Raw genomic sequence first — 27,758 nt, forward strand, 5'->3', positions numbered from 1 at the left:
AAATTTCTTTTCTTTTTCAAGATATCTTTACTTCCAGTTCCTTGCTGCTCTGCCAATAACATCCAGTCATTTAAGCTGTAAATCCAGCTGAACTTTTGTCAGGGCAGCTCTGAGGAATGAACTCAGTCAAAGACATGAGGCTTTTTAGTGCAAATCAGGTTTTAAAAAAATGTGGAAAAAATAAAATAAAATAAAAAAGTGATGAGGTTTATCTGCATGTGTTGATAATAATATTTAACTGGAAGGTAGAAATGAACATTTTTTCAGCCTTTTAAATTTTATAGAAATTAAAGTAGCAGCAAGATGTATTAGGTTGCATTTAAATGTGTTAATGAACACTATTAAACAATTTCATTCTGTTGTTTTCAACACTGAATAAAATCTGTTTAAGAACCTGCAGCTGATGGAGTTTCATGACTTAGAGGAATATTTGATATGAAGAAGTTACAGTTATGATTAAATGTTGAGCCAACATTCCCTTTGCCATGACAAACCCTTTTTGAGTGAAATATAATGAACAAAAATACATTATTAATGCTTTCACAGAAAACCTACTGCAAAGATTTGACTTTCATAAAAAATGTTGCTGCACAGGAAAATCTCTAAATGGGATTCACCTTTTAATCCAGGCTTAAATTGATAACTCTCTGTGGTTATTCGGTGGAATAAATGAAAGCATGTGAAAGCCAAGGCACCATTTTGGGTGATTATTTGATCAGGCTGCATCTCTCTGAACTGAAAAGTGTAGAAAAAGCGTATAAAGCTGTGGTTCTTACGGCTGTTGCTGTGATCATCTACCAGAATGATCTCTTTCAACAGGTGTGTTGGAGTCCTCTGGATGGCTGTGTGAACAGAGCGCAGCAACACTGACAAGGCCTCATTTACAAAGATGAAGATGATGCTGAGCTGAGGAAGGTCTGATGAATATGAAATGTTCCTGCACCTAAGAGAAGAGGAGAAAAGGAGAGAGTTAAAGGCTTTCTTTGGTTGGATTACAGGATGTAAGATGTAGGAATATAATAACATTTAAATAACATAAATAACATGGCAAGGGTTAAATCCATACATCCATCCATTGTACATTTTCCATTGACCAATTAAAAGAGCAAATATTGATGAAACTGACCCGTCCGGTCGTAAATCTGTGATAGGTCGAGTGAGGGAGATGCGGTCGCTAAGGTAACCATTGTAGCCATAATAACGAAACTTCTTAAGGGCGACCCTTCGACTCTCTGGGCCGAGGTCGTGACCCCAGCGATCGAACAGCGACGAGGCAGAGTCAGCGGCAGAGTCAGATGAGGAAGCGTCTTCACCGTCCTTCACTGGAGTGTCTGCAGGCAGAGGGAGGGAAAGGGAAAAGGAGATTGATGAGCTTCATTCTGACATTTTTCAAATCTCCTCCTGAAGCACAGCGAGGGCAGCTACCTGACGTCAACTTTGGATAAATTTCAGGAGAAATGAGTTTCCTCCAGACCTATTCCTAGAGCCGTGCAGGTTACGTGACTGTGATTTAAGACTATGTGCTGTGCAGTTATCAAACAAAAGCTCTTCACCAACAACAGAAAGAGTAATTCCAGCAGCATGGGGAAGAAGATGGAGCACAAATGCAACTCACAATAACAGAGATTTTCATTGTCATTGCAAATAAGTCAGTCTGGCAGCCACGCCAATCTGTTTCTGCAGAGGTGGACACAAATCTATTAACAGACACAGGGGAACTTTTTTATATCAGCTCTGCAGCGCTCCGTTTTGTTCACCAAGACACCTCTCATGCAGAGTGGAAAAGAATGAGTGCAAGAAAACCCGCCTGAGATCTGTTAAAAAACAAACAAAACAAAACACATTTGCAAACAGAAGAACGTAGCATTGTGGTTTGAGATTCATATTTGATGTGAGTAACAGTTTGCAAGCACAATAAGAGGCTGCACTCATTCATGCTTAGTCATGATACAAAGCATGGATTTAGAAGGAAACAATGCACAATGCCTGTCATGATGATCGGCAGATTTTGGGAGTTATGCAGAACCTGAACGTACTTTGTCTGAGTCATTAAAAAGGAGGCTGTCAGCAGAAACCATTAAATATTCATGAGACAAAAGGCGCTAAAAGTCTTGACCCAGGCGCTCAGGTGTTAAAAAAGAAGAAAGTGTCAGATCAAACGTGGTGAGCCATTAAAATCAGATTCATGAACGAGCTCACAGACTCTTAATCAGCTCTTATATACATTTACTCTCATAGCTGCCTAAATATCAAACCTAAAATATGAAACAACCCTATAGCAAAGTTTGTAATCTCTGATGATGCTGCTTTAATTATAGAGCTGCTTTTGTGCATTTTTTAATCTTAAATAATATCAGAGGTTGATATTTGTCATAAACTGTATAATAAATAATAATAATAAAACTTCTACGCACTATTTACAGCTATAAAAATCCTGCTGTTTTCAACAAAATAAATCTGATAATATTTTATCCCAGTAACTCTGATTCATAACCAACAACGGTGTCTGTGCCGGTGTTTGGCTGTGTCAAAGACTGAGAGTGACAAGGTCACTTTTCTTTTTTTTTCTTTTTTATACTCCACAACAAATGAAAATGTCTGGCTCGTTAGTAACAACAGCACATTAACAGAAAGTGATAGAAAGACAAGAAGCACCACAAACTTGGAGTGCCTTAAAGAAAATCAATTGTTCCCAGTTAAGTTCTGCATTTAAAATAATGTTTTTATCAGTTAAACACCAGACTTAAAGGGTAAGTAAAGCAGAGGATCCTCATCTTGGTTTCCTATCTGTGACAGAGCTCACTTTACATTTTAACATCTTGCTGCCCCGTAACCCTTGACTTTATCGTGATACGTGCTGAGAAATGAGCTGCTCCTGTTGTTTATTTTGTATTTTTAATCATTACTTTGTGTCAAAATAAAAAAGAAGCTGTTTCTGTCCCACCCCCCTCTCTGAGGTCAGTTTGGGTTACTGGTGAATAATTGCCTGAATTGATCTAAATGTTGCTGACTCATCCCAGTGGACATTTCTTAAAGCTCACTCAAGAAGCAACAAGACAGGTCAATCACTCCACTGCATGCTGTGTTATCATAATGCCATTAAGAAAGCATAGGTTTTTAATTAAGCATCACTGACTCTGACTAACGTGATAACAGGCAAAAATATATATTTTTAAAAATATTTTATTACAAGAAAAAAAACACAATGAAAGTTAATTTATGATTGATTTGAATTCAAACTCTTAATATCCATGCCTTCTGAATGGATGCATAATCACCACAAAACCTTGGTATCTTCTTTCCTGTCATTAAAGATGCTATGAGGAGGATCTGATTTAATTGGACTGCCTCGCCACCTTCTGGCCTGGAGTTCCTCTCCCTTTAGACTGTAGTTGTTATTTAATGAAAATATTCCTTTTTAACAGTTTCGATAATTCTTCTGTGTTTTGTTACTATCATCTCTTCCTTATTTCTCTCCTCTAGTTATTGAGCATTTTACAATGTGTAAAACAGCGACCTCATAAATGTTATGTGGCAAATGAGTGGTGAAAATAAGATACTGCACACTGTTGTCCGCAAGGAAGCCAAGCTGAGTTGGCGTCCCTTGATGAAAAAAAACAAAAATGATTAACCAATCAGATGAGGCTGGGGTCATGACACTGCTCACCTGTGATTGGCCAAGACTGTGTCAAGGGAAGCCACTCCGTCTTTGGCCTCAAACCAATCAAATCACAGTATCGTCATCATCAAGCCACTGAATGAAATCAGGGAGGTTAGCACATTAGCAGTGTGCATGAAGCGGCAGGTTGTGTGTTTAAGTGGGCGGTTGAATGAATTAATAAGATGTTTAAGCTAAGTCAAGAGGACAAAGTACATGTGTGGATGAGGGTGGGAGAGTGAAGGGTGTGTGTCAGTGTCCAAGTCAGTAAAGTGAGCGCTCTCTGGGCATTCTTAACAGGTTATTTCGTTACATGAAATAGCGATATACAAACTGCAACATAGTCTTTTATGTACCACACTCCCTAAAAATCTTACAGATTAGAGGCTTTGTCTCACTTGGCTTCCTCAAAAAAAATCCCCACACCACGCCACTGCTTTTAACCAGGCGTGTGTTTATTTTGGACCAAATTTTCTTTGTTCAAGACAACTTTTTACCAGATACAACATGATGAGGCAAGGTGTTAATCAGCACAGTTACGTAGCTCTGTTGTTTGAAACGTGACAACAATGTGACTAAATGTAGTGCTACTGGTGGCACAGTGCTCTAAGACATGTCTGTAATGTGTAACGTTAGTGAATCCTGGTTAGCTATGTCCTGCCAGTCATCTACCAAGCAGAGCTAACGTAACCTCACTCTTCATTTTATTGATAGACTCTCAAGTTTGAACAGACCACTGCAGAATAACTGCTGACTGTGGACTGTAGCCGCCCATGCACCATCACTCTCCCGTTTAGCTTTCTTCTGCTCTTCTGTCCTTTTTCTGTCTGAAATTTTCACCATTGCTACAAAACTGACTGAGGAAATCATTTTCAGGAAAACACAGACGAGAGAGAACACACTCAGGTACATGGGGAACACAAACTCCACACAGAAAAGGAATCAACCCGTGAATTAAACCAGGAACCTTCTTGCTCTGAGGCAGCACTAACCACTGCAACTTCATGCAGTTGAGTTGAATTCTATTGTCTAAAGTTTTCTAAATTTCCGAGAATAAAAGTCATAAATGAAGGACCTGTTGAATCACTCTTTCCCCTTTTTAGCATCAATCCTTTGATCTAACTTTTTAAAACAGACACAGAGTTATATTCACTTTCGAATAGCTGAAGACCATGCTCAGCATGTCTGCGTCTTAGTTAGAACTGCCTTTATAATATCTGCCCTCTGTGGTGGGTTCATTTCAGTTTTATTCAAGATTCAGGCTGGTCTGTCAGACATCACTCTCCTTTTCTTAACTGCCCTCCTGCTGAAGGACTGAGAGTGCCTTCGCTCCTTCTTGAGCTGAATGGCTTTTTTATTAGTTTGAAGAGCAGTACTTCACCCTTTGGCAATCACATGCAGGAAGCTTTCCGTGGTGAAATGCCACCTCCCTCACGGCTTCATAATAAGCAAACTAAAAGCACTGCAAATGATTTTGTGTTACACTCATCTTGGGAACAAATGCTTTGTGACACACCTGAAGTGTTGAGGAGTTTTGAGGCGCCTCATTTGAGCACCCTGTTGAGCTGATTTTTTGCAGAAAAAGGGAATGTTGGATGAAAAAAGCCATTATGGTCTGTGATGCTTTTAGTTCATAAGCAGAGCTTTTGAGCACTGGAAAGCAGCAGGGATGACACGGTGAACTCTGAAAGGTTTCTCAGTGTAGCCGAATTCTCTTAAGGGAGAAAGGCAGACACATCGCTGGGCAACTACACCTGTGAAGTGTTTTTGATGGTTGAGTTGAGAGCAGAAGAACAGAAGGAGTATGTTGTGTCCTGCCCTGCACTGTGCCACATTTTTCATTATTAATTTAGTGTGACCCAGCGACCCTTTCCTCCATGGCTGCAGGGCATGGCGCACCTCTGTGGAAGTCAGGGGGAATCAAAAGGAACAATGGCAGAGATACTGTCTCTAACTTTCTGTCTCTGCTCGTCACAGAGTTCCTTCAGCAGTGTGTTTCAGCTTAACTAAAATATAAATAGAGGTAATGAGCAAATATCTAGACACAGTAGCAGAGAAATTCAACACTAAACGATAGCAGGGGAAGCTACTCTAAGAGATACGAATGGCTTCACACAAAGCTGAACTAAAGCAAGGCTGCTCCTGGAGGAATTTTAGTGCGTTAAACAAAACTCACTTTGAAATAAAAGTTCAAACTATGTTTTGTGAAACTGACTTGATACAACCTAAGCTGAGTATAATTAGCAAACGGGAAGCAATAGCTGAATGTTTCTTCATGAGTTTTTAAATTTAAAAGGCCAAAATGTGATGAACTGGACTGTGCATTCGATGTAAATAAGCACCAGCAACAAATCAACTCCGACCAGGAGAGACGAGCTAATGAATAAAAGATAGATATATGATTCAACAAGATGATGTGATATTGAATTACTGTCAGTCTCTTTCGTACTTGAACTGTACAGGGAGATACAGTGATTGAAAGATGTCTACCCTGAGCAGCAGCATGATCTATCCCTATCTGTCGCTAAGACACTCATCCCAGGCTGATGAGATAATGGAGCTGATCAAAACTGCAAAGATGGGCTGGCAACGGGGAGATGGTTGATGATGTCGTCGAGGGCTAATGAAGCTGCAAAGTCTCCGAAGTAATGGGAGAGATGTAGAAAATGCATGAATGAACTGAGGCAGAGTGAGTCCTATTCAAGAAAGACAGCAGCAGTATGACAGGCTAACAGTGACGGTGCAGTACTTTTCCATAGACATGACCAGGTAATAAGTAACTGATCACTACAGGAAATAGGAGTGAGCACAATGAATGAAATGAAATGAATCGTATGCAATGCAAATTCTTTTTGACTGAACTTGTGCAGGAGTTTTATCTAAGTCAATGCACCTTTTTTACCCTGATATGCTGCCTCTTTTTTCACAGTGAAGACATGGACAAAAGCAGGTACTTCATATAGTTGACATGGATTTTCCTGTGTCATACATCTTGATATAACTATGTAAAAAATGTGGCAGCCAGCTGAAGAGAGATCACCAAGGTGCTGAGGCTGTAAAGTGAGACAATTTTTCAATATGTTGCATTCCTCACTCAACAGAGCTTGCTTGATAAAATAGACATGGTGGTGCATTAATAATATTTATATAAGCAGCAGTGCAGAATTGCCAAAGGCCCCTGTTTGTGTGACTGGGACACCTTTGGGGAGGGTGTGGGCGGTCACCTGTAACATATGCCTACATGATGGTAATAGCAGTTCTTTGGAGTGGCTGTGTGTGTGTGTGTGTCTGTGTGTGTCCAAGTGCTTGTGTTTAGGAAGGTGGGACACAAAATAAAATATCTGCATCAGGGCCTATCACCATAATGTTAGGCTACTGATTACATGACACACTGGGCGTGTATATTGCAGTGTAGACCATGTGTAGAACCTCAAGTCAGACCCAATACATCCAATGAGGAAGTGCAAAAAATTGCAGTTCCTTGGGTGTCCACTTGAGGCTGCTGCAAAAGTGCCTGAATCCACACAACCATTCAAAAAATTAGATCTTTGAAGCAAAATAAACATATTTACAGCTTATTTCTGATCTGCAGTCTGTCCATTGTTTCTCCAATGTTTCCCTTTCCCCTCTTGTCTGGGTTTGCACTGTCTGTCTTTACCTTGTCTTTAGCCTTGGCCACACATAGCCAGGTTTTTTCAAAAGTGACTATCACCACATCATTTGTTTTTAAAAATACTTTAGTCCACAGGTATTTGGCAAATCCGCCAATGAGTGTGGCTCGAAGCCAACCATGCCAAACCAATACGTGTCAGTGTTTTTCAGACGTGAGAACCAAAAGCTCTGTTTCCCAGCGTATACATCCATAATCTTCTCTTTGACCAGTTTTCAGAAACTGTTTTCCAAAGCTAAAATTGCAATTTTGTTTGGATGACAGGCCTAAGCATACAAATATGCAGTTTCCCACATACCTCTACTTATGGACATGGCCTCCAATCACCTCACCTGTGCCATCTACACACCTGACAGCCATCAGCTCATCAGCCACCTCCTTTCTCTGCAGTTTAAAAAAACAGTCACGTTGCACGTTGGTAAACCAATATCTCTCCCTTGTTTGTTTTTGAAAATACTTTCACCCACACACACAGTGGGAAGATCCACAGATGAGTGTAGCTCGAGGCATACCAAACCCATATTTGTTGATGTTTTCCAGATGTGAAACCAATGCCAGCCAATCAGAATGAGCCTCTGTCATTCAGCTGTGACGCCTGAGAACCGAAAACTTTGTTTACCTGCGTCCACATGAAACCATACGTGTGGACATTGCCTGAACCTTCACTTGTTGCCGGTTCATCAACTACCCTGTTGGTAACACTCTGGGCGAGCCTTCAAGACATTTTGACCTGTTAGCTTATTCTAACCTTTCCTGTATTTCAGTTTGTCTCCAGCTCTGCCATCTTCACTGCCACCCAGCCAATGCACCCAGTCCTCCAGCTTTCCCTGATTTTTTCCGTCATGGTTTTTGGATGTCTGGCCCCTCAGCTTGCTTTGTTTTTGAACTGTTCAATGAACTATTCAATTACTCAGCCTGAGTAAATGAATAGTTTATGGTGGTCTGCTTGTGGGTCCTGCTTCTGATTTGAGTGAAAGCTCAACAGGGTCAAATAACGGACTTATTCTGAATAGCTCTGATAGTTCTGAATAGGTGGTGAATTTGTTTTAACAACTTACCAGTTCTAAAGTTTTAAATTAATTTTATCATAAATTGGGGCAGAGCTGGCTTGACTGCCAGGCAGGCAAACTGTATGTCACACCTGTTTGAAAGGAAGTTTAAAGCCTACATCGACTTGTTTTTGTTGCCTCATGTTAGAATATCCAAGAGTGAGGTTTAGTCAAAATTTTGAGTATGGAAACTGCAGTGAAAAAGGTTCAAAACTCAAAAACCAAGAGGGGACATCATGGAGACTACATCCATGTATTGCACAGTCTATGGTCCTCACAGGGACTGTTTCAACAGGTGACAAGAAGTGACTTGTGGCAATATCTGACTCTCAACCCCTTCACTTTTACACATTTTAAATCTCATCCTTCATGCAAACCAAACACAGAAACTCTATATTTGCACCTTTACTGCTCATACACACAGGCAGGAAGAGGTCAAAGGTCAAGTGCTGCACATTTCTCAGTCTGGCATCATAACATTTTTGTGGTGGTAAACAGCAGAACTTTGTCCTGTGATACCCTTGGTTTGGATAGAAAGTTGGCTGACAGTCAATATCTGCTCAGCTGTGATTACACACACACACACACACACACACACACACACACACACACACACACACACACACACACACACACACACACACACACACACACACACACACACACACACACACACACACACACACACAGCACACAGCAGAAAGGAATGGTCCAGAGAGAAAGAGGGATGCAGACCATTTCTATCCACATCCCTCTCTTCCTAATTTCCACTGTCACAAACAACAGAACAAACCACTGTTGCACTGAGTATAATCTTTGAAAACACACAGATAAGGTGTGTATCATCCTCCTCAGACACATAAATGGAAGGCAGAGTGAGGACAAAACAGATAAGAGTATTTGGAAAGCGATGGAATTAGTGATGGATTAGAAAGAGACAAAGCTGGAGGAGTTTGGGGAGTGAAGAAAACAAAGTGTAGACAGTTTTCGTCGTGAGGTATGAGGGAGAGGAAGGAGGCGAGACGGCACAAGTGATAGAGAAAACAGGATAATAAAAGGCCTGTGACAGTTAGTATTCATCTCATTGTATCTGTAAACGACACTGAGCGCTGTCACATCAGCTTGCAGTGATACTCTCTTTTATTTGCACAGACACCAAGACAGTCTTCTAGACACACACAGACACACACAACCAAAGACACAGCATCAGGCTCAGACAGCACATGACCCAATGGATTAGGAATGGACCGCTCTGCTGGGTGACACAGAGTCTCACCTTGTCCTTCAGTCACACAGCGGATGTGCTGTTGACTCATCATGTCAGAAGCTGCATGCTGCTGACCAGCTCTCCAACCCACCCATGCTTGCTAAGACAGGACCTTATGGCATCCTGGCCCTGACCTCATCACTAAACAGTTTTAATTCACATGCAGGAAACTGACTTCTGTTAGAGTAACATCTTAAATCCCAAAGCCAAAGCCTGCAGCTGGATGCCAGAGGAGATGGTGGGGCTGAAAGTATGAGTGTAACACTGGTGCAGCTACAGAGCAAAGAGGCTTGAAATCTCAGAGCTTGAAATGCCAATTTGGGAGGATCCATTCACCATTTAGCTGTTAGAATAACATCTGTTAAGTGCTGGATAAGTGCAAGTTGAAATGTCTGCCAGAATCAAAAACTGTACAACACGTGGAAAAGAGTTTCTGTGGTGTCACCCACTGATTTCTGATTTTGAGTTCTGAGGATTGTTGTTGACAGCTGCCAGTTACTAACACTGACTCAACCTGACTTTCAGTCAACCCAACATGAAGCAAAGAGATGGAGCCAAGTGGCAACCTACAGCCACGAGAAATGGAGCTGATGCAGGAGTGTTAAAGACTACGACTCTTCTAGTGTCAGGGAGGGTGAATCTTTGATAACTCAGCTCAACTCATTTTACATGATATCAAGATCATAAGTCCACCCAATCAGAGGCTCAGCTCACCTGACTGACAGGAGGGCACTGTCGGAGAAGAGGCGCTTGAGTTCAGTACTAATGTGGCTTCTGCCGTCAACAGGCTTCAAAATTCCATAACAGGAACAGATGGATGATTTCATGGATACTAAGTCTATGGGTGAAGCTTACAGTCATGGTGCACCCACCAGTTGAGTCATCTGTGCATCTTACTTTGCAAAACTTTTAAATCCACAAAAATGGTAATTTATTTATTTATTTATTTATTTATTAGGGCTGCAGCTATTGAATATTTTAGTATTCGTGTATTCTACTGAAAATCCCATCGATTAATCGAGTAATTGGATAAAATACATTTTTGTTTAGTTAAAGAACAGTTGTTTTTCAAATGAAAATTTTTCTCTTTAAGAAATAGAATTTTCTGATACAGCATGTCAATAAGAGCACTTGCTTTGGTAGCTCCAAAATTTGTAAACACACTTTGACACATTTTTTGTGCCTTGTACATCCCATCAAATGTTACGGACCCAAATAGCACCCATTTCGTAGAATGGCCCATTAGTCTCCAAACTCCAGAAAAGAAGCTAGCTTTGTTGCTAGTTGTTATTTGTATTTGAGGTTGCTTGAGGGGTCTGAAAACTCTCTTAATATGGCCACAGCTCTATTTGAAATACCACTCTTTGATCTTTTTTAAAATTAAACGATTCCTCGAGGCAGAGAAAATTACTCGAGTATTTTTTTTTTATAATCGAGTACCTCGAATCATTCAAGGAATCTTTTCAGCTCTATCATTTATTTAAAAAAAAAAAAAAAAAGAAAAAAAACATCCCATGTGCAGTGTGTGTGCAAACAGATAATATAGCCCTTTAGAAAAATAACTGCTTTTTAACAAGACTGTGAGCATGCTTATTTCTGTTGCAAAGATAGACTTTTATGAATTGGTGTGTAAGCAGCTTCTTGTGCTTTTGAAGTCAGCCCCAAGTGGACACTAGAGGAACTGCAACACTTTAACATTGGCTTCATGTCTTAATATTGTTTTGTAAAAGACTAAAGACACTAACACAATACACAGTCAGCATTTATTTTGTGTTTACAGGGTAGGGAATAAAGGAGCACAGTTACACTTCTTCTATTAACTCAAGCAGAAATTTTAGAAATTGAAATAGTGCAAGAATTTAAGTTTAAAGGCTTAAAACTGAAATATGTGATGTATTTTAATTAATACAGCATTCTGTCTTTCTGTCAGAGTGTTGAGAAACTACACCCCACATTTGCAATGAGTTTTGTTTAAGATTTTTCCATGTTTTTGTTGTTCAATCCTTTTGTCTTTATCATTTTCTAAAGGGCATATTGAAGGGTAGTCTCTGCCTTAGTAAAGACTGGAGTGTGAAAACACTAGCAAAAAAAAAAAAAGGAAGCGATGCCAAATCCATGTGTAGCACACTGTCTGTATCTATCTCCACACTTAAGTTGGTGTCATGAATGCTGTGAGAAGGTGATATTGTGAAGTGGAAGAGGAGAAGTAAGGTGGGAGACAGTATGTGTTGTGCAACATCTTTTTTTTTTAACAGAATCAGGCTCCATCTATTTTTATAGCTGTTTGTGCTCAGTCTCTCTCTGTTCTGCTTCTCATGTTTTCCTGTTTCATCTTTTTCTCCTTAAACTTTGTTGTGAAACACTTTTAAGACTCTTGTGCTCTAATCCCACGTTTTGATGACGACACAGTTTCATTCCTGAAACCAACTTGTTCCCATCTCTACAAAGTCCAGAAGAAATACAGCTCTTTACCAAGAAACAGTAAATAATTAATATTTTACACAGGGGAAGAGTTTTACAACCCACCAGTTAAAAAGCACTTGGGAAGAACCACCAGAATAAAAATTCTTCTCAGTTATTGGTAAAAACTCGTCTTCTGCATGTGAATGGGACCAGAAAGAAGATGCTGAAGAGAAACAGGGAAACAGGAGGTGAGATAAGTAAAAGATGGCTGCTAAATTTTTGCTGTTATTCACAAGTTGAAGGTGGAATTTGCTAAGAATGGAATTTAAGCTACCAACAAAAAAAGAATTGTGCAAAATTTTCCCACTTATGTATTGATGATACTAAAGCCCAAACACACCCGTACAGTGTAAAGGGTGACTGACGCATGCTCGTTTTCAGTTTAACAGTGGAGACGTGCCATCAGGGATGAGATTTTCCTCTGAGTAGTGTGACACGTGTGTTGAGAAGTTGATTCAGTACAGCTATGTCAAAAATGTAATTGTTTATATAAAACCAACCTTAGTGAAATGAGCCAGCAACAGCAGATGGTTCCAATAAAATAAATGCGTCAAACAGATGAGTGGTTAAGTGTTCTGGTCTGGAGTTAAGCCTTGAAGAAGCTGCAGACTGATTTAACTTGTTGTTTTGACTGAACAGGCTCTCTGTACAGGTTTACTGTCTCAGATCACACAGAGGTGGAACTGTTGTTATGATCACTGGAAAGTTTGAGCATGAGCTCCGTCATAAACAAAACAGTGAAGTGACCAATAACTTTCAGGAGACGGTAAATAAAACGTTGCGTGTCTGTTGGTGCTGGTGTTTCTAATTAAGATGTTTCAGGACTAAGGGTTGGTTTTGATCAATGAATGCATAATGACTCATCTAAATATGAAACAGCATCAACACACAGAGAGGTCTTTTGTTCTACACAGGATTTTGAGGCTAATCAAACCCTTTAGGTGTGATGTGAAAGAATCTTTCTGTCTCATTTGCACTTTTTGCTGGTACAAAAGTCATGTAATACTTTTGATGATTAGATCCAAACTGTTTCTGTCTGCTATTCAGTGCAAAGCAATTACTGATGACTAGAAAGTTAAAGAGGGGGTATTAAACTATCCCATGTTTCCAAATTGCCACGCTTAACGTGCTGTTTTTAAAACCCCTTTGTTTTCATTTGTTGTAGAAATCCCTGAGTCTGTCTGTAAACTGCTCTAAAAACAGCCTGAGATCTTTATCAAACCTGCTGAAATGATGAGGTCTTTGCATGGAGATTTCCTAATTGATTATTTGTTGGAGGAACAGCAAAATTTACCCTTTTGCCCATTTGTGGTTATTATAGTTTGGGCTCAGCTTTTGTTTCATTATTGACCAGTTATAACATTTCAGGTTGTTGTTAGACTTTGGGCTCCTGAAATCTAACAACAACCCAAAATGTTATTTAAAAAAAAGTGTAACAATGTACGAACTTGTTACATTTTAGGTTTAATTGCATTTCAGGCTTTATTACATTTTTAAAAATTACATTTTGGGTCATTGTTACAAATATTGAACAGGCCTCATACATCCTTTGTCCATTTTTCTGCTCCTGACAGACTCCCAGGGAGCTGGCCAATCAGAGAGAAGGGGGGTTGTGGAGCAGGGGAGTCTTAAAGAGACAGCGTCTGAAAGGGAGTGTTTCAGACAGAGGCGAAAATAAGGGTTTTCTTAAACAGCAGTGTGAGAAAATTAAGGAGTTAAGGAGCTGTAAGTTGGGATGGGTCCCTTTCACATTTGAAATGATAAGGTACTGATGCCCAGTACCTGTTAACCGGTACCGGTACTCAACAGTACCAATTTTCGGTACTTTTTTGGCTTTATGTGGTTAAAAAAATATATCAATTTGTTTAATAATAAATATATTTTTTTTAATTCAACATACTTTTTCTTCAATATATAACCTTGCAATGCTGTGTTTATGTCCAGTATGGAATATCAGGCTATCCTCTGGCTCTGCTCTCTGACGAATAGGGCCTATTGCACATTACTGCCACCTCCTGCTCTGGAGAGGTGTTGCAGATGGGATTCCTACGTAAGCCAATTAGGTTGAGTTAACATAAAGCGATCTTGTTGTTTTAACAATTTTGCACATCATGCTGAAACAACATGATTTAATCATGTTTAACCACTGAACATGAAATAATTTAGTAGAAGCTACATGTTCCTACATGGAACACCCATGTTCCTTTTTTTTGAGTGCACCTACTCTTTCACACCCTCACAGTCACAAGGATGCATTTAGGTACCTAAACATGGAACCTTTTGATTTCACGTGAATTGGTACCTGGTACTTTTGATAGAATTCAGTCAGTACCTTTAAAAGTACCTAATCCCTGTAAGTCATGTTAAGCTGCTACAGAATTAACAGAGGAACAGTATAAATCCTAAATAAAATAAAATAAAATTTTTGAAAAAAGCAAAATACTCTCTTGTTAGTAAATCTAAACTAAAAGTCACAGACAGGTGGGTTCTGCCTTATCAGCGACTGCTCCAACATTTCAAACTTTTGTTGCAAAAATGATTTTGGTTTATTTTCTTTATCAGTGAGGCAAGTTCAAAACTTGACTCTGAGCTCAACAAATTCTGCGTCAACTTCACCCTATCTTAAATATTGGAATAATGATATATTCTAGCTTCCAGATCAATAGTGAACTCATTTTTAAAAATATTTTCGTAGTATGAAAAAGTCTTAGTTTTGACATAATATGTGACATCTGTGACAAAGCCAGTTATTTGAAAATGATTCCCAATGGTTTAAAATATCTTTCAAAAACTTCAGGTTTGGTCACATCATGTTATATCTGCAACCAAGACATCACAGCCCTGGGTCACATCGTCCTGCTGGTTAAACCTCTGTGTACACAGCAGCTTCAGGCTGAGCTGAACAGCTCTGAAAAGCTCTGAAAAGCTCTGAAAAGCTCTGAAAAGCTCTGAAAAGCAGAGAACACTGATTCTGTCTGCAGTCACCATAGCTGCTACATGCACCGTTATAAAAGAGGGACAAAAATACTTTTCTGCTAAACATTCCTGTTTTGATCTGCATGTCGGGAAAATAAACTCTTGTTTGGTTTGATGTAAAATTTCATCAGCCCCCTGCACACTTTGTGCTTGTTAGGTAACAGCTCCGTGTAAGAGCTTGGCAGATCTGCTTGCAGCTGAGGTTTGATTGACAGTCGACTGTTGGAGGGGGGAGATGCAGTGTCAGATGATGTAAGGATTTATGATGCACTAGAATGGATGAAGAGGAACCAAAATAATTTGAAAATCTCAACTGAACTATGAGCAAATGTGAATAAATCAAAGCCTGACACGGCCTTTGACTGTCAGAGCCAATCCACATGCTTATGACATTGACATCCTCCACCGGGTTGTGTCTAATAATTCAGAGAAACAATAAAAGAAGTCATCAAAGTTGAAGCAGATGTCTTTTGAGGACAGAGTGACATTATTAACATGCAACCAGAGGCCTGTTTATGTGGAGGGAAATGCTCTGAGGCTGTAAAGATGATTCACGGCTGGATCTTGTTTGGGGAGGAAGAATTCCTGCTCTGCCGTCTGTGAGTCAGCATGACAGATGCTCCCAGTTTCTTCTTTCTTTTCACCTCTTTGTGATAACCCTGGCCTCAGTTCAGTGAGTTTTATAAGACTCACTAAAGAAATTCTGAACATGCACCCTGCCTACATCCACTCACATTAATCTGAGAAAATGAATTTCGATGCTGAGAGAGAAAAATGTTGAGTTCATATCCTGTTTGCAATCAGCTCTTATTGTGAGAGAGTGAAAGCAAGGATACCAACTGTTTAGTGACACCAACTGTGTTTGTTTTCATCCTCCACATTAAACCACCCTGTAAAATCATGGATTTGAGTTTGCTCTGCCCCATTGGTTCATGTGTGGGTGATAAAGATGCACATAAACAGCTTAAACTGATCAAGACCTCAAATGGGACGAGAGCCCAATTTGCAGAACACAGTGCGTGGATGTAAAAACACTCAATTAGACCTCCGTGCCTCCTCACTCTACTTTCAAGTTGCTCATCAGACCCGCATTGAGACGCTCGCTGTGGCTGGAGCTTTGCAGGAACCTATCCCAGCAGGCTTTGCACTTGTAACACAAACACACTCCCACTCACACCCGAGGATTTGAAAGAATTTGTTTTTCGTGGAGAGAATCTCATTTGCTCTGCAAGCCCTCCAACATTATCTCCCTCCGAAAGCCTTTTGTGTTCCAATATTTAAAGAGGCAAAAGGGAAAACACAGGCAATTCATTTGCCTTTTGTACTGACTCAGATCCCCTTCAAATCACATGATGGCTTTTTTTTTTCAGATCAAAACTGGCAGTGCACAAAAAGGTGAATATTCCATGTTTGCAGAGTGTTTGATTGAGACTCCGATCACCAACCAGTCATTTGCAAAATGTTTGCTGCCCCCAGCTGGGGCTGAACTATAGACCCATCTGCTCATCTATAATGTCAAGGAAACAAGCAAATTTAGTGCTTTTGAATCTTTGGGTACAATAACACACACACACACACACACACACACACACACACACACACACACACACACACACACACACACACACACACACACACACACACACACACACACACACACACGCTGGCTGGAAAGTGTTTAGAAGTGACAGCATGCAAGAGAGATGGGGGTCTGCTGACTTGTACCAAAGTTCACACGTGATTAATTTAATCAAGCAGCGAACAGATGGTGATCTCTGTCTTCCTCTTTCCCCCTCATAATGAATAATACACTCAGTGGTTCACACCTGGACATGTCAAAATCTGAGCGCACAGTTTAAGCAGAGACAGATGGGGACATAAAAACAGAGGGAGCAAGAACGAGGAGATGCTTTTAAATTGATGTCTCCTCTTTTTAAATGGATTTCCAAATGGTTCAGCATTAAGTCATCTGTGCTCTCTGCTTTCCATCTTCAGAAGAGGGAACTGATACTCATCCTTAGTGTGCTCAGGGCAGATCTGGAGTCAGGATACTTTAAGCCAACTTTTAGACTAGATGCAGGTTGAAACAGCTATCAAAACTCAAACTATCATAAAGACAAACATCTACTCTGACATGTAGCTTACTGGTTGTTGTGTAAGTCTATCTTCAGTGTTAAATTGTTTATATAAACAGAGGTTTTGATAAGGGCAAGCTATTAGCTGGAGCTGCCACTTTAACGCATCGATTAGATTAATTAAATACACACAAATTAACCCTTTATAAAAAAATTAGTGTGATTAACTCATTGACTGCCAGTCATTTTCGACACATTTTGAACGATTTTTCAAGACCCAAATAATATTGTTTTCTATGACTATGTAAACACCAAAACTACCTAAGAAGATTGGGCTCTTCTTATTCACGTCTCTCTTCCTGTTTTTGATCCAAAAAACAGACAAAATGTACATTTTTTGATTGGGACACTTCATCCTTTGATCCTCTCCATAATCTCTTTCGTCTTTTCTCACGATCACGTCACTCTTTCTCTCTGGACTACTACCCCACATCCTCAGTTCGAGCGTCAGCTGACTGAACTTTTCTGACTTGCAGCATCTCGCTATGTCTCTGTCATCTCACATCTTCTCCTCATATCCATGCTGAGCTCTCATCCAAAGAGCACACTGCTCTCACCCACAGTAGTTTAAGAGCAGGATTTTGATTGACAAGCCAGACCCTGCCTCTATAGACGTCAACAGCAGCAAACACGGACATTTCAATATCGGCCAGTTAAAGGGCCCGTACATGGCAGTGGTACGTCACTTTGCCTGTAATCAAACCAAACAGAGCCGAGGTGACAACAGGAATGGAGATGATGATTGCAAGGGCCTTTGAACGCCAAGTTTATTCACAAAAAAATAGAGACAGGACAGTCAACAAAAATTATTATTCGTCGCTTATGTAAAAAAAAGAATTTTCATATCACCAAAGCTGCTCCAGCCTGATGTATTAGTATGGAATACAGATTTTTTTTTAACAAGATGAACTGACTTAAGTTTTACTCAATCACCAAAAAAAATATGGGTTAACAAATCTTCTCTTCTTTGTGCATTCATTTGATTAGTCATGCAGTACAATTTTGTAATGTACTAGAATTGAGATTCTTTGTTTGGGGACCTTAAGCAGATATGAGATTAAAATGAGATTAATTATACTAATTAATTAGAAATCCTGTTTAGATCTGAATTAGATGATTTTTTTTCAAATCACCTGACAGCACTACTGTAATATTTGTTATTTAACAAGGAGGGACCCGAGACAGAGGCTACACCTAAGACCTGTGTTATTGCCTCTGGAAAGCTGCTCCACCAAATAAAAAAACTCATGGTAACATTTTCAGTCTTTATCTTCTTCACTCAGTGTAAAACCAACCTTCTTAAAATGAATGTCAATAACAGCCCTGAGCGATGACGGTGATAACTCTCGCTGCTGTTTTAAACTTAGCATCCGTTAACATTTTCAAATTTACTTCCCTATCTGCCTGAATATTACAGAGAACTGGCTCTGAATGTAAAACATTCAAGACTTTAAAATAAAAATATTCTTTCACAGTGAAAAGTGCTTATCTGTAAAGAGGGTATGGCCATTGTGACTGACCCCAACCATCACTTACAACCACAGTGACCGGGGAATGAAACTGGAGAGACACAGTGATCGTCCAGATCAATGTGACTCAAAGTGGGCCGAGTAAAACCAAAACTGAGGCGGGTCTTAGGATAATGGATCAGTTTGATTTTATAGTCAGACTGTTTTTTTTACTTCATTTTATTGGCTGAATTAACTTATTTCAAATGTTTTAATGTGAGGAGTAAATGTTGACGGTTCTCCTCTGTGCTTGATGCCCACTGAAACAAATTCCAGTCATCAACATTTAGATGGCAATAAAGTATTGAACCAAGGAAAGAGCTTAGAGTTGGTCGTGAAAGCTGCCTCCATGAGGATGACAGGAGGGTGTGTGGGTGAGGTAAGAGAGATGTCATTACCAGAGCTGTCATCAAACTGAAGCCTCTTACATCATCACACAGCCTTGTGCATCGTACAGGTTTTTTTTTAACAGTAGTGGATATCCAGGAAACTAATACAGTAGTTACACACAAGGTAAGACTTATATTTAATTTAGATTTAAAACCCCAATAGACTCTACAAATGAAGTTTGATCTATAGCCTGTCATAAAAAAAGCATTCCTTGTTTGAGATCTTTCTGCTATCGCTGATTTTTTTGTTCATGTTTTTTTGCTATCAGCTATTGAAGCACTCTACAGAGTTCACAGTTCTTGCGGCAGTGGTCTTTTTCTTACCACACATCAATCAATCAATCAATCAAAATTTATTTATAGAGCACTTTACAACACTCAAGGTGACCAAAGTGCTTTCCAGATAAAAATAGTTATGATAAGAAATAAAAGCAGATTAAAAGAGAGAACAGATAAAAACAGATAAAAACAGATAAAACAAGACAAATAAAATGACATGTCACCACATCACTGTGTATTAAAAGCCAGTCTGAATAAATATGTTTTAAGCTGAGCTTTGAAAAGGCCAAAGTCTGTAATGGTGCGTATGTGGGGGCGGAGTTTGTTCCAGAGTCTGGGTCCAGCAACTGAAAAAGCCAGATCACCCCAGTGCTTGTATCTGGTGCTAGGAACTTCTAAAAGCAGCTGGTTTGAAGACCTTAACTCCCTGTTAGGGTTATGAACAGAGAGAAGCTCATTCAAATAAATAGGTGCAAGGCCGTGAAGGGCTTTAAAAACAAAAAGTAAAATCTTAAAATCTATCCTTGCAGATACTGGAAGCCAGTGGAGTGAAAAGAGGACTGGGGTGATGTGTTGGCGCCTTGGGGTGTTGGTCAGGAAACTGGCTGCTGCATTTTGCACCAACTGAAGGCGGCTCAGGGCAGATGGGAAACACCGACATAAAGGGCATTACAATAATCAATGCGTGAGCTAATATGGCAGAATGTTGAATTTGTTTCTAAAACAAATACCTCCCGGGCAAATAACTTTTTCCAGATGTCCTCCATTAAAAACACCAATGGATTGGGTGAGAAATGAAACACTGATTTTTCTTGAACTTGCATAAATTAGTTTTCTTCGAAACAATCCTGTATCTGAACTCCAGTCTTCAAATGGAAACTGCTGATAGTTTCTCCTGGAGAGGATATCAAGGTAAAGCTCACAACTGATACTGCTGCATTCTCTTTAAATAACCAAAAGCAGTAAAACTTATACATGCTCACCGGAACGTGGCCGTAAATATCTCAGATGAATTTTTCTTCAGCATTTCCTGTATAAAACCTGGCTTTCCTTAAGGCTGGCTTGTAAAACAGTCTACTTAAAATAGTTATTCAGCCGGTAAGTTCTCCAAACAAGCAGAGAAGATACACTCCAGTATTTAAATTCCTATCTGCAATTTCTTTGTGCAAGCTGACTTATCTAAATGTGTACTCCTCACTTTGATAACCCTCGCCTCACTGTTTACTGAGCAGAATAATGCAGAGTGTTTTCTCCTCTGGCTCCTCTCTTTCTGTTGTCTCTCCAACGGAAAGCTTGACAGGCTGCAGATTAAAGATCACAGAGGCAGATTCCATTATCAAGCCATTTCCCTTCTTTACCCGACTAACAACCTTTTAAAACTATCAGACATCATTTTCCCCCCATCCCGCTGTCATCATTGTGTGATGGCCCTAACAATGGCTGTCGATCCTTCTTGCTGCCTGAGGGGTGTGTGTGTGTGTGAGTGTGTGTGTGTGTGTTTCCTCCACAGTTTGGCAAAACATAATTCCCATCACTGCTTCGAGAAGATGTGCAAGCACTCACCCACTCATGTGCTCACACACTCAGAGAGGGAAGCAGGTCATGCACAACACACACAGCACACACACACAGCACACATACAAGCACACACAGCACTCACAGGTTTGGGAGCATGGAAGATTGAGTGTAATTTATGTCTTGATCGCATCTTGACTGCTTGATTCTCCGAGTCATCCACTTCCACAAATCAATACAGAGTGAGTGGGTCTTCCTGTAAGCTCATATGGCTCCCTCCTGGCTCCACTGCTCCACTAATTGCATTACAGCACTACTGATAAGGTTTTATTGTCTCGTATGAGCACATGAGCAGGACAAAGGAAGTGCTGTTAAGGGCATTTCTTAGAGAGAGAAAAGTAAAAATGTAGAAAAAAGAAAATACAAAGATTTTGTTCTCAACACAAACAACATTAAGTCCTCCAATCTCATTTTGTGCAATTTCTTTGTTCTACTAGGAAAAGAGGCCGCATGTATCTCAGAATGAGATGTAACGGTAAAAACAAAAACACAAGATTTGTTGGACTTAATTAAAAACAGTTGTAGGAGCTTTTATTTTAATTAGATGTAAATTAGTTTGTGATGAATGATCATATTGAGCCTGAAGAAAACAAAATAAGAAACACTCAGAAACCAGCCTGATGTGAGTAACAACACAGTCACAATGCCGGGTCAGTTTACAAGGGCTTAAGGGACAAGACAAAAAAAGATAGTAAGGGTTCATTGGTTTAAGGGTAGTTTGTTAAATACAAATGTGTTTCAAGATGTCAGTTATCACTTAGGTTTCAGGTCAAACTGTCAGGTAGACGTTCCAAAAGTGATCTGATCCCTACAAATTAATCATGCTGTATAATATCCCTTCAAAATCGACTTAGCAGTGATATCTAAAGTTTTAAACAGACCGAACAATAAATGGATGTATACTCCAAGATGTCACTCATTTGTTTCTGATGTGGAGTTTTGAAGTTCATTGTTGAAGTGGACCATATTGTTAATGCTGAACTCAACCTATGTTTGTATAAGTTAGGTTGAGTTGGGGAGACGGGCCTTTGGCCTCTTTGCAGACAGCTACAGAGTCTTCTCTTGTCAGTCAAGTCAGCCATGTCCCTCTTTGGGAAAACTACTGAGTTTAATTACGGGCGAAATCACTCTGTACAGTGTGCGCCAATAGAGAAATTAGCTATTTAGGCTCTAGCCATTTTTGAACCAGGCTCTAAGTGTTAGTTTTTACTGTAAAATGAGCTTTTTGGCTTAGTGTGGATGTCTTTACAGCCTCCAGCTGACTTTCAAACAACTGCAGATGGGCTTCATACTTTTGATCCAGGGGTTGCCACTTTAAAAAAAAAGGCTATTTAAAAGATATTTGCTTAATGCAATGTATGCTTATTTTTGTTGTAACAGTCCAAAGTAACTAGACATGCACTGATTGATCAGTGCTGATTTCCTTAATTTTTGGGGGATCAGAGATTGGCCCTATAAATCTTGTTTTGTTGTTTGCAATAAAACAAGATTGGAACGTTGAAGGTAATGCTGTCAGTAATAAACAATAAAAAAATAAAAATCAGCATCGGGAGGTCAGGCTTTTTAAAGATTGGTGATTGGTTATCGGCCAGAAAATGCATGGCAAACTCAAGCCCAACACTGAACAGATGGGCTTCTTGACCTGAATTTAACATTGCTTAGTAACATGACAGGAATGCAGTTTCCAACTTTACACTTATCCATCCTCTCTTTTTTTTATTTAAAGAACCTTATTCATTGCAACATTGGTCACTTAAATTTTCCATCAGAGAAATCCAGTTTCCTGGATTCTTCACACTTAAAGTAAATAATTTCAGTTGGTACATTTAACCCCACATGGTGGAAAACAAAGGTCCTGCTGGTTTGCAGCAGAGGCCATGGCGAGGAAGGAGAGGGCAGTCTGCATCAGCTGTGTGCACAGCCAGCAAGTGGTACCTGAGACTAACTCCTTTCACATTTACATAAAATGCTAATAACTTTAGTCTTGTTGAAAGGACTCACTGTCTGGAAGGGCTCTGAAGCTGAACTTGCAATTCAAGAAATTTATTTCTTTATCCATTTCTGCTCAGGGAGCTTTGGTTCTGCTGGCCCTCCACAACATCAGTGATTTCCCATGAGGCAGGCCGAGGGTCAGAATCACAGAATGTGGTTGTTGATCATGTGTCAGAAAAATGAACAAATATATTGTGATCGCTTGAACTTTGACAGCCCTTCAAAAAACAAAAACTGTCATTCACATTAACATACCTTTTGAAATCACTATGACAGCTCCAAGCCTTTTTTTCCCCCATACAATAACTACAACATCTCTGTAAATAGCACTTTGGAAAAGATTCGATTGTGTTTTATGGTCTCTTATTTTCATTGTTTTTTGTTTTGGCCCTTTTTTGATTTTTTTGTGTTGTTACTTGAGATTGTGGAGGTAGGAATCACTTGTGAACCCATCTGGTAAAGGTCTAGAGGGGCCAGAGTGTTGTGTAATTCATAACAAATGATGATGCCAAGCCAAGAGCAGTGTGCAGGAGTTTCTCTTCTTGAGGCTACAGCACACAAATCCAAAGTCTCTGCAATTTTTTGCAAAGCGCTCAGGTCAACATTCATAGCTGCCGCCTAGAGAAGCTGACATCAGTCCAGTGTTAAACAGTGTCAAATAGTGTTTTGAGGTTACTGAGCGAACATGCTTTTATAAGGAGAGTATATGTGAATTGTATCACCAGCATAGTTTGCCCTATGGAGTTCACTAAATTTTAGATGAATTGGGAGTGATAAATATCTGTACACAGTTTTGTAGCAAGAATCTATATAGTTGTATAAGAAGCTGTTGCACTGATGGACTGCTTCTGTTTGGACTGAAAACATCTTCTTCTGCCTATTTTCACGCTGATGCTGTTTTAGTTCCTCAAGGATCTAGTTTAGTTCTCAGTGAATGAAAATTCCTACTCCTCACATATCATGCCTCCAAAGCTAGCTCCATAAATCTTTTCTTTAACTAGATGACATGAAATCAGTGAGTACAGAACAAAATGTGATGAACAAATCAGTGATGTGGTTGATGAGCTGTGCTGAGCAAGTGACTGAAAGTAGCTATTAACAGTTACTTATTCAACGTATGAAAAAATAACTTATTCACCAACTCAGTTTCTGCATTTTAAAATCAATCACTTGAGAAATTACCTTCAGGGTCACTTCCTTTTTGCTAAATGCTCTTGAACAATGCCACTTGTCCTGGTGGTACTTTGCTAATTAATTAATTTTTGCCTAAAAGCAGCAGACTCAACACCTGAAATGTGAAACGTCCTCACTTTAAACCTTATGATCAGTCTGCTTAGCCCTCTCTGAAGCTGCAGTGATTTAAAATCAAGCCATGGCTGTTTGGATGAATTGGCTTCTCCTTAGTCTGGGGAACTGCACCTGGGTCACCAGCATTTCCAGCACTGAGCTTTCTGGCTGCACACTTGGTAAAAGCATGTTGTTTGGTTTGGTGCTGACAGAGATTTGAATCTCTGGCCTTGGCAGTAGATAAAATTTTCCCTTTTGCACATTGACAACAACTCGACACATTTTTCTTTCCCATTACCTGGAGAAAGGAAAATAATGGTGGTGTTTCGCACGACGGAGAGCAGACAGCTGAATGATAACCAGAAATTGTGTGTGATTACTAAGTGAGATACTCTCTTCTCAGGGTGCGCCTGTGCTGATGTATGACCTTCCCACTAAGTTGTCAATTTGACATTAAGTCATGATAAAGACTCCTTTAAGAATTCTGTGATTGTTACAGCATTAACCCATTTATGCCCATTTTTTTCAGAGTTGTAGGGCATATAATTTGATCAGTTGAGTTCATCTGAATCATGTTATGTATTCATTTTTTTCTATTTTGTATTTTGTTTTGAGGAAAATTGGATTTTTATGACTGGCAGCAATTGTTGCCGATAGTCACCTAATAAGTATATAGAAATAATTATAACTATAATAATATTTAAGTTATAACAAAATAATAATATATTCATAATACATTAAAAAAAGATGGTGTGGGGGTGGTGGGGTAAGGGGTGGAAGGTGTGGGCACTGGCTATGGTAAGTACTTGTGTGTCAAGAAAATTGCACGACTAGCTTTCGACTAGCCTTGTGCTCACCAACATCATTTATTCCCACTTACAGAAATAATCCCATGAACAAAAAAATTAATAATCTAAGGGACATTTTTATTTATTTTCTTATTTTTTATTTTCTGTTATTATTTTATTTTCTGTTATTTTATTATTATTATTATTATTATTATTATTATTATTATTATTATTATTATTATTATTATTATTTTTAATCTATTTATTTATTTATTATTATTTTAATTTTTTTTTTTTTTTTTGGGGGGGGGGGGGGGTACTTTAGAGACTTGAATGATCAAATAATTATAAAGATGTTTGGGGGAAATCACAAGAAAGTTATGAAAATTGGCCCTTTTGCATCCACTATGTCTCCCACTGGAGGGAGCAAGGAGCAGGAAGCGGATGATGTCATGTGACAGGAACCACAAAGAAACTATTTTCTATAAACCAAAATCTTTGTCTAAGTTGTCTACTAGCATATCAGTGGAAAAAAGTTGCATTAGTAACTTTGACATTTTTTATTGTGAGAAGACAATGACAGTGATACACTTCAGCAACAATTGTTGCTGGTAAGGCAAAGCGGGTTAATAAAACTCCAAGCCTAACTAGATGCACTGACAGAGCAAAAAGAGTTAAGTTTCAAGTAGAGATGTGTCAATACACTTTTTTACAGTCAGATCCAATCCGATCAATTAAAATTTAATTTTATCAGGTATTAATTTAGCTCCATTTGTGAGCTACCACCTTATCGTGGTGGAGGGGTTTGCGTGTCCCAATGATCCTAGGAGCTAAGTTGTCCGGGGCTTTATGCCCCTGGTAGGGTCTCCCATGGCAAACAGGTCCTAGGGGAGGGACCAGACAAAGAGTAGCTCACAAAGACCCCTAATGATGACAAACAGAAATGGTTCAACGTTTCCCTTGCCCGGACGTGGGTCACCGGGGCCCCCTCCTGGAGCCAGGCCTGGGGGTGGGGCTCGATGGCGAGCGCCTGGTGGCCGGGCCTACTCCCATGGGGCCCGGCCGGGCACAGCCCGAAGAGGCAACGTGGGACCCCCTTCCCGTGGGCTCACCACCTGCAGGAGGGGCCATAGGGGTCGGGTGCAAAGTGAGTTGGGCGGCAGCCGAAGGCAGGGACCTTGGCGGACTGATCCTCGGCTGCAGAAGCTAGCTCTAGGGACGTGGAACGTCACCTCTCTGGCGGGGAAGGAGCCTGAGCTGGTGCGCGAGGCTGAGAAATTCGGGCTAGATATAGTCGGTCTCACCTCGACACATAGCAAGGGCTCTGGAACCAGCCTTCTCGAGAGGGGTTGGACTCTCTTCCACTCTGGAGTTGCCGCTGATGAGAGGCGGCGGGCAGGGGTGGCGATACTCATTGCCCCTCGGCTCAGTGCCTGTACGTTGGAGTTTACCCCAGTGGACGAGAGGGTAGCCTCCCTCCGCCTTCGGGTGGGGGGACGGATCCTGACTGTTGTTTGTGGCTATGGTCCAAATAGCAGTTCAGAGTATCCACCCTTTTTGGAGTCCTTGGAGGGAGTGCTTGAGAGTGCTCCGTCTGGGGATTCCCTCGTCCTACTGGGGGACTTCAATGCTCATGTCGGCAATGACAGTGAGACCTGGAGGGGCGTGATTGGGAGGAACGGCCCCCCCCATCTGAACCCGAGTGGTGTTTTGTTGTTGGATTTCTGTGCTCGTCACAGATTGTCCATAACAAACACCATGTTCAAGCATAAGGGTGTCCATATGTGCACCTGGCACCAGGACACCCTAGGCCGCAGTTCGATGATCGACTTTGTAGTCGTGTCATCGGACTTGCGGCCGCATGTCTTGGACACTCGGGTAAAGAGAGGGGCGGAGCTGTCAACTGATCACTACCTGGTGGTGAGTTGGCTCCGATGGTGGGGGAAGATGCCGGTCAGACCTGGTAGACCCAAACGTATCGTGAGGGTCTGCTGGGAACGTCTGGCAGAGTCTCCCGTCAGAGAGAGCTTTAACTCCCACCTCCGGGAGAGCTTCAACTGTGTTCCGGGGGAGGTAGGGGACATTGAGTCTGAATGGGCTTTGTTCCGTGCCTCCATTGTTGAGGCGGCCGATCGGAGCTGTGGCCGTAAGGTGGTTGGTGCCTGTCGGGGCGGCAACACCCGAACCCGCTGGTGGACACCAGTGGTGAGGGATGCCGTCCAGCTGAAGAAGGAGTCCTATCGCGCCTTTTTGGCGTGTGGGACTCCCGAGGCAGCAGACAGGTACCGACAGGCCAAGCGGAATGCAGCTTCGGCGGTTGCCGAGGCAAAAACCCGGACATGGGAGGAGTTCGGTGAGGCCATGGAAAACGACTTCCGGACGGCTTCGAAGAGGTTCTGGACCACCATCCGGCATCTCAGGAGGGGGAAGCAGTGCACTGTAAACACTGTGCTCAGTGGGGACGGTGCGCTGCTGACCTCGACTCGGGATGTTGTGGATCGGTGGAAGGAATACTTCGAAGACCTCCTCAATCCCACCGGCACGTCTTCCTTGGAGGAAGCAGGGTCTGGGAATGATGGGGTGGGCTCTTCCATCTCTGGGGTTGAAGTCGCCGAGGTGGTTAAAAAGCTCCTCGGTGGCAGGGCCCCGGGGGTGGATGAGATCCGCCCAGAGTTCCTTAAGGCCCTGGATGTTGTGGGTCTGTCGTGGCTGACACGACTTT

General features: G+C 40.7%; 1 protein-coding gene across 1 annotated transcript in view; it reads right to left on the minus strand.

Moving 5' to 3' along the window:
• Positions 1-27,758, minus strand: part of LOC141796416 (polypeptide N-acetylgalactosaminyltransferase 18-like) — a 217,857-nt gene that overhangs the window by 96,107 nt on the left and 93,992 nt on the right. Inside the window, exons 2-3 of the mRNA XM_074677517.1 lie at positions 1,127-1,331; positions 777-943 (exon numbers count right to left, since the gene is read on the minus strand). Coding sequence (XP_074533618.1) covers positions 777-943; positions 1,127-1,331 — 372 coding nt within the window. The remainder of the gene's footprint in view (positions 1-776; positions 944-1,126; positions 1,332-27,758) is intronic.

Source organism: Halichoeres trimaculatus, unplaced genomic scaffold (genome assembly GCF_033239565.1).
Source record: "Halichoeres trimaculatus isolate MK-OKI-2021-1 unplaced genomic scaffold, fHalTri1.1 fHalTri1_scaffold_10, whole genome shotgun sequence".
NCBI classification, from domain to species: Eukaryota; Metazoa; Chordata; class Actinopteri; order Labriformes; family Labridae; genus Halichoeres; species Halichoeres trimaculatus.